Source organism: Miscanthus floridulus, chromosome 9 (genome assembly GCF_019320115.1).
Source record: "Miscanthus floridulus cultivar M001 chromosome 9, ASM1932011v1, whole genome shotgun sequence".
Lineage (NCBI taxonomy): Eukaryota > Viridiplantae > Streptophyta > Magnoliopsida > Poales > Poaceae > Miscanthus > Miscanthus floridulus.
In genome coordinates this window covers 123,631,413-123,648,402 of record NC_089588.1, presented here as the reverse complement: position 1 = coordinate 123,648,402, position 16,990 = coordinate 123,631,413, and the positions used below count along the sequence as shown (strand labels likewise).

The window sequence follows — 16,990 nt, the reverse complement described above, 5'->3', positions numbered from 1 at the left end:
GGGAGACGATGACAACATTGGCGACGCAAGACTAAGCCGAAGGAGATCGGCACGGGTGCGCCTGCCGACCACGCTGATAGGGCACCTACTTCTACTGCTGCACTGGGCTTCCCCGAGCCAGATCTGGTGGCGTTGGTGCTGTGCGTGAGTGCGGGGCCCCCTGCATTGGTCATCTCTTTCGACCCGATGCTGGAGGAGCTCGCCGCCTCGCTCGTCGGGAGCCGGCCAAAGAGAGCAGCAACACCTGAGTGTCTGCCTGCTACGGCAGCCCCTCAGGAGGTTGAGGCACCGGTGACGGACACCTGTTCCCCGACGACGGCTGCTCAGTGGATGACAGACTTGTCTCTGATGTCGCCAGTGCAGGGGCTGCCACAACTCACGCCACCACGAGCGGGAGCACCCAGCGTCGCAGAGGGTTACACCACCCCAGCGACGCGACACCCACACCACACGAAGCTGCACGACGTCTCGCACGGTTCACTTAGGAGGTGCAGCTCGAGCGAATGCCGCCTCTAATCGCCAGCCCACCCAGGCAGAAGGTGCCAACCAGAGGGCAACCCATGCCAAAGCGGAGCAGACGGATTGCCGCTCAGCCGCTGGCGCACATTCCGATCTCCAAGCGGGGCGAGGTGCTCCTCATGCGGAGGATGGGCTTTGCACCGCCGGCAGGTCCAATCTCATCCGCGTCCAAGAAAGCTTACGACGACTTTTTCGCAAGGAACTGGACGTCGAGCGAAGTGGAAGCACTGTACGAGCTGTTCCCGGCAACCGCTGCGACGATTGGTACAAGGCTCTTCTCGGATGACGGAGCAGAGTCGCGTGGCCATTAGCGGAGACGCACAGCTCCGTAGGTTACTGCGCTGCTCATAGTTCGGTTGTTTATTTTATATAATATCGAAGTTTGAAACAGTGTGCTAGGAAGGTCCAGTCAAACTGTAAGACCTCCTAGGGCGCTCATTAGAAGCGTGTCGTATGTATGGTTAAACCCCTCTTCTTCTTAATTACAATGATACGCAAATCTTTTGCGTATTCGAGAAAAAAATTCGTTAAAAAAATACTGATGTCCCGTGCAATCTCCATCAGATCCACCCAAAGGGCCATTTGGTGCTGGTTTTTTATGTGGACAACCTTTTTCTGACTCTCTAAAGGGCACGAGCCAAATCCTTCGATTTAAAGGAGAGTCTCGCCGAGCAAGATCTGGTCCAGTTCTATCAACGTCATTTGGAGTATCCATCTGAGGAACCCACAAATCTGAAGAACTACAGCAGTAGCGAGTCCAGGGCCTGTCAGGTAAACAAATGATGTACTACACCCGTGAGAACCCACAGGCCACAACATCTCGTGGTTGGGAATTCAATCTTTTACATGTGCCTCTCTCGCAATTACGTCCTGAAATGGACTCAATACAACATGCGCCATCCAATTAAGACGTGGGCTCATATTTCAAAGCAAATTAATGTGGCAGATAGGATTTGATATCGACATAGTAAGAATCTTATACTGATACATTAATTATTTATCATTTCTTCATTTTTAATTCATGGACGATTTTTTCATTCAATCTTTCTTAAAGCTCAAATTTTCTGAGTGCATGAGCACTTCTCCCAGTCTTATCCAATGGTTTCTTAGTCACCATTTATTGTACTAGCTTTCAAAACGTCTGTGTCGGCATTCGTGGTCTACAGAAACATTGTTATTTTTTCTATTTGTGTCCGCCCGGCTACCGGTGCCGGGAGGAACCCAGCAAAACAGTGACAAGCAGACAAGCCTTCCTTCCTCCGTTCCTTCCCATATACGCTGCGTTATCAAGACATCATCATCGCACACAAGCACCATTCTTATTCATTTTCCCCTTATTATCAAACAAGTCTAGACATTATAAACCACACGTACATGTGCCCCTTCAGATCATGACTTTGTGAGCCAGCTAGCTGTGCCATGTGGCCAAGGCAAGGAGACCCAAGTTTACGGTCATTTAGAGAATAGACTGCTGCACTTCGAATAAACTGCCCATAAATAAGCAGTACCACACGCTCACAACAGTTGTATGCCTTACAAAGATGAGACAACTGAACAGACTCGCTCGAATGGCCATTGCATGCAACTGTATCGTGCAAATATTACATCTACTTCCCATCTTGGTGTTAGCCCTACAACCCCCATCAGCTGCTTCTTCTTCTTTTGCCAGTCCAGCTCCATCTCTGACGCTCAACCAAAGTGACACAGACCTTGCAGCACTGCTGGTTTTCAAAAACCAGCTCTCCGATCCTCAAGGGATCCTTGCAAGCAGCTGGACAACCAACATCTCCTTCTGTCGCTGGATCGGCGTCTCATGCAGCCACCGGCGGGAGCGTGTCACGGCGCTTTCGTTGCCGGATGTGGCCCTCCAAGGAGAGCTCAGCCCACAGCTCGGTAACCTCAGTTTCCTGTCCCTGCTCAACCTCACAAACACAGGCCTTGCTGGTGAAATACCAGCCGGTCTTGGTAGGCTACACCGGCTTAGAGATCTCATCCTCACCCAAAACCACCTGTCCGGTCCCATTCCTTCTACCATAGGAAACCTCACAAGTCTTGAGTTTCTTGATCTAAGTAGCAACAGCCTCTCGTACCAGATCCCACCTGATTTACTATTGAACATGCCGAGCCTTCAGAAAATTTATCTGGCACAGAATGAGTTGAGTGGCCACATACCAACATATTTCTTCAATAACACGCCAAGTCTAAGAACCATTTTCTTAGCAAATAATAGTTTATCTGGTCCAATACCACATGGTGTTAGCTCCCTCAACATGCTTCGGTACTTAAACTTGGGAAATAACCAGCTCTCTGGTACAGTACCCCCAACCATCTTCAACATGTCAAAGCTGCAAGTCATGGTACTGATGTATAACAATCTAACTGGACCTCTTCCCAACAACAATCAAACTTTTAGCCTTCCATTGATATGGTATTTTACCCTCTATCAGAATAAATTTGTAGGTAAAATCCCATCTGGGCTAGCAAGGTGCCAATACCTACAATTTATAAATTTGTCTTGCAATCTTTTGGATGATGTTGTGCCAACATGGTTAGCTCAGTTGACACGCCTCACCTTTCTTGGTTTGGGCAAAAATCAGCTTAGTGGTTCTGTCCCTTCCGTTCTTAGCAACCTCACCAGTCTTACCACACTAGACCTCTCTTTTTGCAACCTGACAGGACAGATTCCAAACGAAGTAGGCAGCATTCGAGAACTCTCGAGTTTCTATCTCAGTTCAAATTTGCTAACTGGTCCAGTCCCAACTTCTCTCGGAAATTTATCGAAACTATCCTTCCTGGCATTGACTAACAATTCATTGTCTGGCTCAGTACCAGCCACACTTGGGAGCATCCTAACTCTGAAGAAGCTTTATCTTCAATGGAATAATTTAAATGGAAATCTTTGTTTCATGGCGTCCCTTTCCAACTGTATGCAACTCCAGACCCTTTACCTACATTATAATTCTTTCACTGGACAAATTCCTCATCTTGTGGGAAACTTGTCTGTGCAATTACTTCAGTTCGATGCCAGATACAACAAGCTAACAGGTGGCCTTCCTTCATCACTGTCAAACCTAAGCAGTCTTGAATGGTTTATTGTACGCAACAACCAGCTCACTGGAGAAATCCCAGAATCAATCGCAACGTTACAAAATCTCGGTTACCTGGATGTCTCGTACAATGATATATCAGGCCCTATCCCGAAAGAAATTGGTAGCCTCGGGAAGTTACTACGCATTTACTTGGAAGGAAATAGATTAATTGGTCCTATACCTGATAGCATTGGCAATATTAGCATGCTAGAAGTCATCTGCTTTAAGAATAACCTCTTAAATTCAACTATACCAGCTAGTTTGTTCCACCTTGATAAAATTTTCAGCCTAGACCTTTCTTACAATTCCTTTTCTGGTCCAGTACCAACAGATGTTGGTATGTTAAAACAAGCATATGCATTTGACCTCTCCTCCAACTCTTTTGTTGGCAGCATCCCAGAATCATTCGGCAAACAAAGCATGCTATCTTACTTAAATCTATCACACAACTCATTCGAGGACTCAATTCCAGAGTCATTTCAAGAGCTCACTAGCCTAGAGTGGTTGGATCTCTCCTGCAACAATCTATCCGGTACAATTCCAATGTTCCTAGCCAATTTTACCTACTTGAAATCCTTGAATCTCTCCTTTAACAATATAGAAGGCAGGATACCAGATGGAGGTGTTTTCTCAAACATCTCATTGCAATGTTTGATTGGAAATGCTGGCCTATGTGGTGCACCCCATCTGGGATTTTCACCTTGTCATGAGAAACCTCACTCAAATGAAAAACACCTCCTAAGATTTCTACTCCCCACTATCACCATAGCATTTGGTTGTAGCATTCTTTTTGTTTACCGAACCATCCGAAAGGTACTTATGAAAAAAAAAGATGTTGAAAATTCTGTCATTGATCCTGCCAATGTTATGTGCTATGAGTCCCTGTCATACCATGAGCTTCTTCGCGCCACTGATAACTTCAACGAGAAGAACTTGTTGGGGACTGGGAGCTTTGGAAAAGTTTATAAGGGCCAGCTAAGTACTGGTATGGAGTTGGCAGTAAAAGTTCTAGATATGCAGAACGAGAAGGCCATTAGAAGCTTTGATGCTGAGTGCTGTGCGCTTCGCATGGCTCGGCACCGGAACCTCATAAAGATACTAAACACTTGCTCCAACCTGGACTTCAAGGCACTAGTTCTTCAGTACATGCCCAATGGTAGCTTGGAGATGCTCTTACACACTGATGGAAGAAAACAATTGGGGTTCCTCAAGAGGCTGGAGATCATGTTAGAAGTGTCGATGGGAATGGAGTATCTGCACCATGAGCATCACGAGGTGATCTTGCACTGCGACTTAAAGCCTAGCAATGTGCTATTCGATGACGACATGACGGCTCATGTAGCAGACTTTGGAATTGCAAAGTTGCTATTATGTCATGACGCCTCCATGATCACAGCAAGCATGCTTGGAACACTTGGGTATATGGCCCCAGGTACGACCACACATACCCCGCTGTGACATTGATTTGCATAGTTGTTTATATTAGCAATGCTAACTTCTCTTGCTTGAATTATTTGTGTTGGTTCTCTTGAGCAGAGTATGGATTGCATGGAAGGGCATCGCACAAGAGTGATGTTTTCAGCTATGGAATCATGCTTCTTGAGGTCTTCACTGGAAAAAGACCCACAGATGCTATGTTCGTTGCAGATCTGAGCATTAGGCAGTGGGTTCATCAAGCTTTTCCAACTCAGCTTACCTCGGTTCTGGACGACCAGTTACTGCAAGGTCCTTCCTCTGCCTGCAATCTGAATGACTTGCTTGCATCGATATTTGAGTTGGGTTTGATCTGCTCAAGTGACTCACCTGTCCAAAGGATGCCAATGAGAGACGTCACGGTGGCACTCAAGAAGATCAAAGAGGACTATATGCTAAATCACCGTCAGCAGCCACATGCAGATTGCGGCCCTGTCACTGCCCATAATTATCCTTTTATTGATCATTTCTGTTAATTACTTTATAAGAAGGATAGTATAATCTATCATCATTTTCTCTTGTACTACTTATTTGTTTCGTTAGCCAGTGCCTGAGATGATTTCTGAACATGCACGCCCAATTTGGAAAAGTTTGTGTACAGCATCAATTTAAGGTTCCATGAGTGGAGTTATTGCATAATTTTACTATTATTAATTAGAGGCTCCAATGAAGACTCCATGTTAATTCTCACAGGGGATGTGCTAGGAAAAAATAAAAATATTCAAAATTCTCACAATAATTAGAAACATTTAGCTTTTAATTCGATAGACTATAATCATGATCACCAATAATATACTGGTACACAGAACATTTGTACTGGCAGTTAGTGAAAAATCGCGAACTTCACAGGGCTATTCTAGAGAACCGCCACTAAATCTATTTACACTGGCTGTTTTCTTAAGAAAACTGCCACTATAAATGATTTTAAAAATTTACAAATCGCGCTAAAACAATTAGCAAATTTTTTTTAAATCCATGCATATGCATGACCTAGGGATCAAACTCAGCACCACAAGCCTTGCGTGTTACGTCCCTTACCACTACACCCTAAAGTCACTTATGACTAAACTGCAAAAATATTCACTTAGTATTCACTCCAGCAGATTTTGAAATGTAGATTTAAAGCCCTAAATGGATTCCAATGAAATAACTTTCAGCCAGAAAGTTTTAGATCACGTCATGATCTACAACTTTGCTTTTGACCATTTTCCCATCCGAGGTCATTTGAGAAAATCTAAAACATATGAATTTTAAAATTATTAATCTTAAAACATGATTTCTGCACCCTAAATGATTTCAAATGAAAAAGTTTTCAACTATAAAGTTGTAGATCTTTTCGAATCCTATAACTTTTGTTTAGATTATTTCTCCATCCAAGGTCATTTGAAAAACTAAAAAAAAATTAATTCCAAATTATTTGTAGTGGCGCTAAGTTATGAAAACCGCTAGTATAAATGCATTTTTACTAGTTGTTTTCTTAAGGCTACCGGTAGAAATCATGCATTTCTACTGGCGGTAAACTTAAAAAATAGCGAGTAAAATGAATTTACACTGGTCGTTCATAGCGTGGACCCACAGTTTCATTTCTAGTGGCGCCTACATATTATGAACCGCCAGTAAAAAAAATAGCAACCATCAGTGAAAATCAATTGTGTAGTAGTGATAGCCATTGAGTTTATTTTCCACAACTACTATTATGATGAAACCATTTAAATTTGCACGAAAACAACCCACCTTCCATATTATGAACTAGAATTCCAAACAACCCCTAAATTTATCTAAATTAATAACCTATGTCATTATAAAATATAATTTGAAATAACCCTTTTTTGGATAGATTACCCACCTCTGCTCTTATGAAGATAACACAAAGTTACCCCTAAGAGCATCTCTAGTAGCTCGCCAATACAACTCCTCCAATATGGTGGCGTAATATCATTTTCTATATTATTGGGAGAGATAACTCAGTAAATCACTAATAACCGCCCTAAATATGTGGGATTTGGCTGCCAGACTGTAGTCTTAGTTTTCTCTCCCAGTCACCTTGCACGATCAGATATCAGTTGCCCACTTCCCAGCACCACAGCCCGCCTCCCTGAAGGTCACCAGGAGCCACTGCCCACCCCATGGGGCCCAGTGTGTCGTCCCCTTCCTCTGTTCCTCCGACATGTGCCCTTTGTCCTGGTCCCTAAGGGTGAGACTCAGACGACTACTGGGCTCATGTCCTTCGACATTGAGTATGGGGCACACCAAGGACGCCAGGAACAATGCCACACTCTCCACGACATGCACCTCCTTGGTGCAATGGTGCTGACAGGACCTCCAACATGCCTATCCTTAGCACCCTGGGCACACGCTGGCTCTCTGTGTGGCCGCGCACCCTGGGCACACGCTGGCTCTCTGTGTGGCCGCGCACCCTGGGCCTGTCCTTAGCGTGCACGTTCCTCGCATCCCCTTCTATGTACCCATGGCATGGTCGCGGGCCTCGCCGACGAGGACACACAAGACCTCATCCTCATCAACCTCCTGTAGCCGGCCCACGACGAGGACACACAAGACCTCATCCTCATCAACCTCCTGTAGCCGCTCCTTGATGAAATCCTCCACTACGCCTTCCTCGACCGCCCCTACCTCATCATATGAAACTTCCCGAAGCCTATTCGGTGGTGGATGCAATGCACTACCAGACCAGAGCTTTTTCCCGTGGGTTTTTATTTTTCCTATCGGTTTGGTCAAAACTGTCAGGAACTTCAACATATTCCTGTCGGTTGCTTAAAAACCGACAGGATTGAGATTAAATAGTCCTGTCGGCTCTTGAAAACCCACAGGAAATATCGTCAGGAACATCCCCTAACTCTTGACGTCCTGGCCCAACCGATAGGAGTCCTCCCCGCATACCTCGTACGAACAAACTTGACGCACACGTTTGCTCCCTATGCGCGGCCCAGCGAAAAAATTGAGGACGCGCCCTTTTTTCCACGCCACAGTACATGGGTCCAGCAATAGGACATAAAATAAAACACGCCATTGCCAAACCCTAGCTACATCCGCCCGCCCCCATCTCCTTCACCCACCGCCACCGAGCTGCTATCACTATCAGCCCGTCTCCGCTTCGAGCGTCTCCCCACCGCCGTAGGAGCTCGCCGCCACCAGCACCATCACCGCACCCCGGGGCCTCCTCGACGCCCCGCGTTACCGTCCCCAGGGGCCTCCTCGACGCCAAGCCGCCGCCACCCCGATGGTCCGCACTGCCCGCCCCGCCCCGAGGGGCTCCGCGTCGTCCGCGCCGCCCCCAACCTCATGGAACTGCCGCCGTCGCCGCTCAGGTGTACCCTCTCTCTCTCTCCCAACCTCCCTCTCAGATCTGCTGTCTCTTTCCTTTCCTGATGGGATCTATGTTCACAATTGCATAAAACCGATGAGATCTATGTTTTGGTTCAGATTTAGAACTAGCCACTACCGGATTCAGCTTCTTTGCCGAGTGCCTCAGGCACTCGGCAAAGACTTTGCTGAGTGTTACACTCGGCAAAGGGCGCTCGGTAAACAGTTTATCGGCAAAGACCACTTTGCCGAGTGCACTTTATCGGGCACTCGACAAAGCCTTTGCCGAGTGCTAATCTGACACTCGGCAAAGAAAAGTCGCCATGACGGTGAGTGCCACCATGACGGTGGCTTTGCCTAGTGTCAAGGTCAAGCACTTGGCAAACGTCGCCGTTTTGCCGAGCGCCATTGGCTCAGACACTCGGTAAAGTTGGGCACTGTGCCGAGTGCCACCGGCAAGACACTCGGCAAAGGTAGCCTATTTGCCGAGTGTCCTGTCAAGACACTCGGCAAACAGGCGACCTTTGCTGAGTGCCTGGCCCGTGGCACTCGGCAAATCTGTGATGTTTGTCGAGTGCAATGGCCTTTGCACTTGGCAAAGCATGTTCCCAGGTAGTCACTTTGCCGAGTGTCATGGCCATTGCACTCGGCAAAGTGACTGAAAACAACCTTTTTTATTTGTTTTTTACATCCCATCCAAACGAACAGAAGATATATATAACAAACATCACCAACATCACATATATATCATCAACAGCACATATATATCACCAACACCACATATATATCACAAACGTCACATATATATCACAAACGTCACATGTCTCACAATATATCACAAATAAGTTCACAAGTAATCCAAGTGCTCCATCATCTACAACCACAATTGCAAATAGAAGTACCATTAACAACCACAAGTATCATCAACAAGATGGCCAATGACACTGATTTGGTGAAGGATTCACTGAAGCATGAGGATCGTTCGATGCCGCCGATTGATTCTGCACAAAAGAGAAGAGATTGCACATGTAGAATACGTATATTACTAGCAGCGTAGAATGCGTATTCGAAAATCTATTCGAAAACCAAAACGAATCATCAATTGAAAATAGAAACAAAAAAAAGAAAAAAAAGGAAATCTTTAGTCCTGGTTCGTAATACCAACTGGGACTAAAGGGCCACCCCACGTGGCCAGGCCGGGAGGCCACTTTAGTCCCGGTTGGTCTTACCAACCGGGACCACCTTTAGTCTCAGGCGAGAAGCTGGGACTAAAGGAGGGGCCCTTTAGTCCCGAATTCGTGCTCCTGGTTGGGAAACCGGGACTGAAGGGGTTTCCCAACCGAGAGTAAAGCTCGTTTTTGTACTAGTTACATTCCTAGAATATTCCTGCATTGATATGAGCTGCTAGGGGCAATTAGGGTCTTCTCTTTCGATGCCGTCTCTGCTTCTTGGGCCTTAGTCGCAGGCCCAGGGGGCCCATCTCCAGCCTAGGACCGCGGCGTCGTGCAAATCCTCCTTCGATCGGCGGAGACCACCTGGCTTCTGCCCGAGTCGTCTCTGGCTCCGCCCTTGTCTCTCGAGCCTCCGCCTTGGACCGCGCCTGGGAGCCATTGCTAGCGTTCCGAGGCCTTCACCGCATCCGCGATCAGATGCGAAGACTCCATCCGGCCATCCGGGGCCCCTGCACATTGCCACAAAAGCAAACCATCGCCGTTAGTCGTTGTAGTTTGCTACAAGGCTGGCACCGGCTTCCGGCGACGCCGTTGAAATGCTGCCGGCGCGCGGCAGATGACCATGGGCTTGTTGCTTGAACTGTATATGTATGTTTAGACAGAGGCAAGGTTCCCACCTGCCGGCTGCTATAAATAATTAAATCCCAAAAAAAACCAATAAATAAGCTAGTTATAATTTGCCATCCTGTTTTGGCTCAGTGAGTATATATGTCCATAGTGAGTATGTTATACTACGACCTAGCTTCTACTCTGCTCGTTCTCAACCCTGCCGCCACAGGAGCCTGACGCCGGAGGTCTGGTGGAGGGTGAGGATTGGGGCGGTGGGGATTTTGCCACGCCCAGTGCCCCACGGCCGCTTCCCTCTCGCGTCCTCACCGGGAGAGGATGCCCGCTCGTGGCTTGTGGCCGTGCTCACCCCGCGGCTGCCTGTGTCCGTGCCTCCATCTCTGGTTTTGGTCGCGTTGGTCGCAAGTCTGATGAAGGCTGCGGAGATCGGCGCCGGGTGGCCGTTGGAGCGGATATGCCAGCATCATTGATGGATTTGGCATTGCCCCGCCCGAATCTGGCTCCCGCACGCCGGGAGATTAATGATCTAGCGGTGTGCTACGCGGGGTAATCTAGAGGATGTGCCCGACTGTGGCGCTCGAACACAGGTGCGTTGGCGGCGGCGGCTGGTGTGGCGGTGGACAATGGCGGCTTAAGCGTTGAGGGCCGGTCCTTTGCTGGGAGAAGGTGGATCCAGTGGAGGTGATTCCGTAGGCAGTTGTGTCCTAGGGTGGTGGCGGCCCAAGAGTCCAAAGACCTCATCGGTGGCGCTGGCGACAACCCTCGGCGAGGAGGAGACGGATTAGGTGGAGGTTGATACCGTCGGCAGTGGTGGCCCTAGGGATTGCGGAGGCCTAGGAGTCTGGGTGGAAGAGGATATGCTCGACGGCAGCGACAGAGAACTCTCATAGAGACAACGGCCATGATCTCAGTGACGGCGGCTCTCCTATGGACAACGGAGGTCTTGGCAAGTTGGCACAGAAACGATATGTACCATGGAATCCGGCGAAGCAGTTTCAGCCGTCAAAATAATTAATGGTATCTAATAAACACTGGCATCTCTGCATTCATACTCTTTCTAACCAAAACAGTGGAAAACATGGACGATTGTCAGCACTTGTTTTATATTACGGCCCACTAGAAGAACGAGGCCAATGCAGGGTCCTGTGTTGTTTTATATATATTAGGGCCCACTACAAGAACGAGGCCATGCAGGGTCCTGTTTGGGCTGAAAATACGTGCACAGCAATATGTCAAATCATCACTTTTTATTTTGTTTGCAGCCAAACTTGACCCTCTCAAAAAAGTAGAAGCCGCTGGTAAATGACATTCCAACCGTAAGGGGTTAAGGTATCGATTTACTTGCAAGAGAAGGTTATGATGGTATCTAAGTAAAGGTGAGATCCGGTTCCTCTGATTTACTTTTGTGCGTCCCTATAATTATCTTGGAAGCATGATATTGTTGTGCTGCTGAGAGATTTGGAAGCACCGCCACGACGTGGTATTCCGAGGACTCCAGCCAGACCACGGCAGGCTAGTTGCGGCGTGCACAGAGGCTATGGGCCTGCCGTATTCCGAAGAAGTCGAGCGCTTCACTCAGGAGTTGGCAGAGGATCTTACCCATGTAATCCCTCCCCATCTATTGACGCACACGATTGCTCCCTGCGCGCGGCCCAGCGAAAAATTGAGGACGCGCCCTTTTTCCATGCTACAGTACTATGTGTCCAGCAACGGGACATAAAATAAAACACGCCATTGCCAAACCCGAGCTACATCCGCCCACCCCCATCTCCTTCGCCCGCCGCCACCGAGCTGCTATCAATATCAGCCCGTCTCCGCTTCGAGCGTCTCCCCACCACCGTAGGAGCTCGCCGCCACCGGCACCATCACCGCACCTAGGGGCCTCCTCGACGCCCGCGCCCCCGCCCCCAGGGGCCTCCCCGACGCCAAGCCGCCACCGCCCCGACGGGCTCCCCGTCGTCCGCACTGCCCCCGCCCCGCCCCGAGGGGCTCCCCGTCGTCCGCGCCACCATTTAAATTTGCACAAAAAACAACCCACCTTCCATATTATGAACTAGAATTCCAAACAACCCCTAAATTTATCTAAATTAATAACCGATGTCATTATAAAATATAATTTGAAATAACCCTTTTTTGGATAGATTACCCACCTCTGCTCTTATGAAGATAACACAAAGTTACCCCTAAGAGCATCTGTAGTAGCTCGCCAATACAACTCCTCCAATATGGTGGCGCAATATCATTTTCTATATTATTGGGAGAGATAACTCAGTAAATCACTAATAACCGCCCTAAATATGTGGGATTTGGCTGCCAGACTGTAGTCTTAGTTTTCTCTCCCAGTCACCTTGCACGATCAGATATCGGTTGCCCACTTCCCAGCACCACAGCCCGCCTCCCTGAAGGTCACCAGGAGCCACTGCCCACCTCCATGGGGCCCAGTGTGTCGTCCCCTTCCTCGTGTTCCTCCGACATGTGCCCTTTGCCCTGGTCCCTAAGGGTGAGCCAGACTCAGACGACTACTGGGCTCATGTACTTCGACATTGAGTATGGGGCACACCAAGGACGCCGGGCACAATGCCACGCTCTCCACGACATGCACCTCCTTGGTGCAATGGTGCCGACAGGACCTCCAACATGCCTGTCCTTAGCACCCTGGGCACACGCTGGCTCTCTGTGTGGCCGCGCACCTAGCGTGCGTGTTCCTCGCGTCCCCTTCTATGTACCCGTGGCATGGTCAAAGCGTAACTGTCAGGAAACACCGTTAGGAATTGTTTCCTGACGGCTAACTGTCAGGAAAAATTAACCTTTCCTGTCGAGCTGTTCTTGTCAACCTCCTGACGGCCAGCCGTCAGGAATCATATTCCTGATGGTTTTTCGTCTTTTCCTGACGGTTTTTAGCCGTCCGGAAAAATCTTGGGTCAGGTAGTGATGGAGGAAGGGAGTCGTGAGGGGAAGCAAGTGTTGTGCTTCTAATAGAACTAGAAGTCCTAATAGTGCACCTCTATTAAGGACTATTACAAGTAGGACTTTATCACTTGTATACAATTTTTTCTTGAGTGATCCACCCAAAGGGTCATTCGTTTGTGCCATGTTCCTTCTCTATCAAAGGAATTGTGACCATCTCGTTTTTATTCGTTAAAAAAATACTGATGTCCCGTGCAATCTCCATCAGATCCACCCAAAGGGCCATTTGGTGCTGGTTTTTTATGTGGACAACCTTTTTCTGACTCTCTAAAGAGCACGAGCCAAATCCTTCGATTTAAAGGAGAGTCTCGCCGAGCAAGATCTGGTCCAGTTCTATCAACGTCATTTGGAGTATCCATCTGAGGAACCCACAAATCTGAAGAACTACAGCAGTAGCGAGTCCAGGGCCTGTCAGGTAAACAAATGATGTACTACACCCGTGAGAACCCACAGGCCACAACATCTCGTGGGTGGGAATTCAATCTTTTACATGTGCCTCTCTCGCAAGTACGTCCTGAAATGGACTCACTACAACATGCGCCATCCAATTAAGACGTGGGCTTATATTTCAAAGCAAATTAATGTGGCACATAGGATTTGATATCGACATTCCTTTGGCTAGCTGTGGAGTGCATCATTTGACATTCCACCAATGCAAGTAGAGTCCATCAGTTTTTTGAAGTAGAGTCCTCGGAATGATATTCATTTAAAAAAATGCTCACAATTTATTTTTTTTGCAGCTTTTATTTAGGACAATATATACATTGGCTGCACCTCATGGCACCATTGCAGCAAATTTCTGGAAACAAGAAGCTTATGATTAATGCCTGCCACACCTTGAAGTTATCGACCCTGCTGATCGTGGCCACTCCTGAACAGCGATTTACAAGATGAATTGTACAATAACTAGACACTCTTGCTTACATGTGTTTTTAGCTAGACACATGGGCGTGAATTGCACAGGATTTGGTTGTGGAGGCTATGCAACGCTTGGCATGGGTTGGCAACGTTATATTCTCCTAGGCACATGAGTGGCGTTCTAGTTTTCGGATTAAGTGTCACTAGATTGTGGGTGGCTTGTATTTGTTAAAAGGCTGTGTGCTTCTTTGTTAGGTAGGGTCTGGTGATGATATCGGAGAGGAGGAGACGGATTAGGTGGAGGTTGACACCATCGGCAGCGGTGGCCCTAGGGATTGCGGAGGCCTAGGAGTCTGGGTGGAAGAGGATATGCTCGACGGCAGGGACAGAGAACTCTGATAGAGGCAACGGCCATGATCTCAATGACGGCGGCTCTCCTATTGACAACGGAGGTCTTGGCAAGTTGGCAGTACTACAGAAACAATTTGTACCATGGAATCCGGCGAAGCAGTTTGAGCCGTCAAAACAATTAATGGTAACTAACAAAAACTGGCATCTCTGCATTCATACTCTTTTTGACCAAAACTTGTTGATCTAGCGCTTGCTGAGGCTATGATTGGCCTTGGCTTCTGTTACCCCTTTGAGCATTCCTGCTGCTCCCTTGGTATTGCTTACTCTGATTTTGCTCTTCTAGCCTTCTGCGAAGGTCATTATCGGACCTGCAATATTTCTCAAACTCATTGTATAGTTCCTCTATTATGCTTGGCTTTTCCCGAGATAGATGAGCTGCGAAGGCTCCAATGTGGAGACCTTTGATTGCGGCTTCAACTGCCACATCTTCTGAGACATTTGGTGCCTTCGCTTTCAGCTACACAAATCTCTAAAAAATAGTCTCTTAGGGCTTCGCCTTGATTTTTCTTGCACTAGAACAGGTCCATCGAGGTCATGGATTCAATGGTAAACCCTTTGAAGTTGGCTATGATTTTGTCGCGGAGGTCTTCCCTAGAATATACCGAACTTGGCATCAACATAGAATACCATGCCAATGCATCACCTTCAGTTGCAATAACGAATGACTTGGCCAGGACAGTATCATTTCCGCCTATGAAGGCTACAGCTGCCTTGAAGCTCATGATGAACTGGCGCGGGTCTGACCTTCCATTGAATTTAGGTAGGGTGATGGATTTGTAGGAGAAGGCCAAGGTGATCTTTGGATTCCTTCGGATAACGGAGATTTTGAGTCTATAGCTCAGTGGACTGGTGGTAAGGCGTAATGTGTGCCGAAGGTTGGCTGGGCGGCCATACCTGGCGAAGGGTTGGGTTGGCTTTGATTTGCTGAATGGTGCTAGTTGGGTGTGTTAGAGAGAGGCTGCTGGACTGGATGCTTTGTATCTCCGCCTGAAAGACAACCGACTGTTGCCTAATTTCAGCCGCTTGAAGCGAGGCCTGAACTGCCCTCTGGCTTGTGGCGAAGGTTGCTGCCAACCTGTCTCTTTCTTGCTGTGTACTCTGCAGCTGGGCTTGGAGCTGTTGGAGCACTTGCATTGGGGTTGGGTCTGGAGCTGGCTGCTCTTCTGGCATCACGGGTTGATCCTCTGCTACATCGTCTTCTATGCCTTGCTCTTCCGGAGCAGTAGCATAGGTGCTGCGGGTGCTACGGCTGGGCCTTCCCCTTGCGGTAGGCTTCGCTGGTTCCCTAGCGGAGGCTGCTCTTTTTTCTGGCCATTGTGGGTTTTGCTTGGCCTACAAGCGGTGGGCGCCAATGTTGGGAAATCGGTTCCCAGCAAGGTGGAGGAGCGAAGCTCTTCGCCTAGTCGGAGGTCCCTGATGAAGGTAATCGGACAGGCGGGTCCAGACACAATTAGGGTTTCATAAATGCGCTCACCAACCAACTTTACACAGGGTCCCCTTTTATAGGGCACCCTTTGGTACCATTCTCATTTACATTTTTGCCCTGTGACAGCTAAGGTACATTTCTGGAATATTCCTGCACTGATACGAGCTGCTGGGGCAATTAGGGTTTTCTCTTTCAGCACCGCCTCTGCTTCTTGGGCCTTAGTCGCAGGCCTAGGGGGGCCATCTCTGGCCCAAGACCGCGGCGTCGTGCAAATCCTCCTTCGATCGGCGGAGACCACCTGGCTTCCGCCCGAGTCGTCTCTGCCTCCGCCCTTGTCTCTCGAGCCTCCACCTTGGACCGCGCTCCGAGGCCTTCACCGCATTCGCGATCAGATGCGAAGACTCCATCCGGCCATCTGGGGGCCCTGCACATTGCCACAAAAGCAAACCGTAACTGTTAGTCGTTGTAGTTTGGAGCACGGCTGCTCACATATCCATGCCCCAACACGGAACACGGCTACAAGGTTGTCACTGCCGCTTGCCGCACAGATGTTAAGTGCTGCTGCACCTTTCACAGGCAAAAAGCCGTTGGGCCACTGGCACCGGCTTCCGACGACGCCGTTGAAATGCTGCTGGCGCGCGGCAGATGACCATGGGCTTGTTGCTTGAACTGTATATGTATGTTTAGACAGAGGCAAGGTTCCCACCTGCCGGCTGCTATAAATAATTAAATCCCAAAAAAACCAATAAATAAGCTAGTTATAATTTGCCATCCTGTTTTGGCTCAGTGAGTATATATGTCCATAGTGAGTATGTTATACTACGACCTAGCTTCTACTCTGCTCGTTCTCAATCCTGCCGCCGGAGGTCTGGTGGAGGGTGAGGATTGGGGCGGTGGGGATTTTGCCACGCCCAGTGCCCCACGGCCGCTTCCCTCTCGCGTCCTCACCGGGAGAGGATGCCCGCTCGTGGCTTATGGCCGTGCTCACCCCGCGGCAGCCTGTATCCGTGCCTCCATCGCTGGTTTTGGTCGCGTTGGTCGCAAGTCTGATGAAGGCTGCGGAGATCGGCGCCGGGTGGCCGTTGGAGCGGATATGCCAGCATCATTGATGGATTTGGCATTGCCCC

The 16,990-nt window shown here is 48.5% G+C and overlaps 1 protein-coding gene across 1 annotated transcript; it reads left to right on the top strand.

Moving 5' to 3' along the window:
• Positions 1-2,020: 2,020 nt before the first annotated feature.
• On the top strand, positions 2,021-5,670 carry LOC136484219 (probable LRR receptor-like serine/threonine-protein kinase At3g47570). Its single transcript, XM_066481442.1, has 2 exons — positions 2,021-5,040; positions 5,145-5,670. The coding sequence occupies exons 1-2, from the start codon at positions 2,061-2,063 to the stop codon at positions 5,555-5,557; spliced, it is 3,393 nt and encodes a 1,130-aa protein (XP_066337539.1). The 5' UTR covers positions 2,021-2,060; the 3' UTR covers positions 5,558-5,670.
• The last annotated feature ends 11,320 nt before the right edge of the window (positions 5,671-16,990 follow it).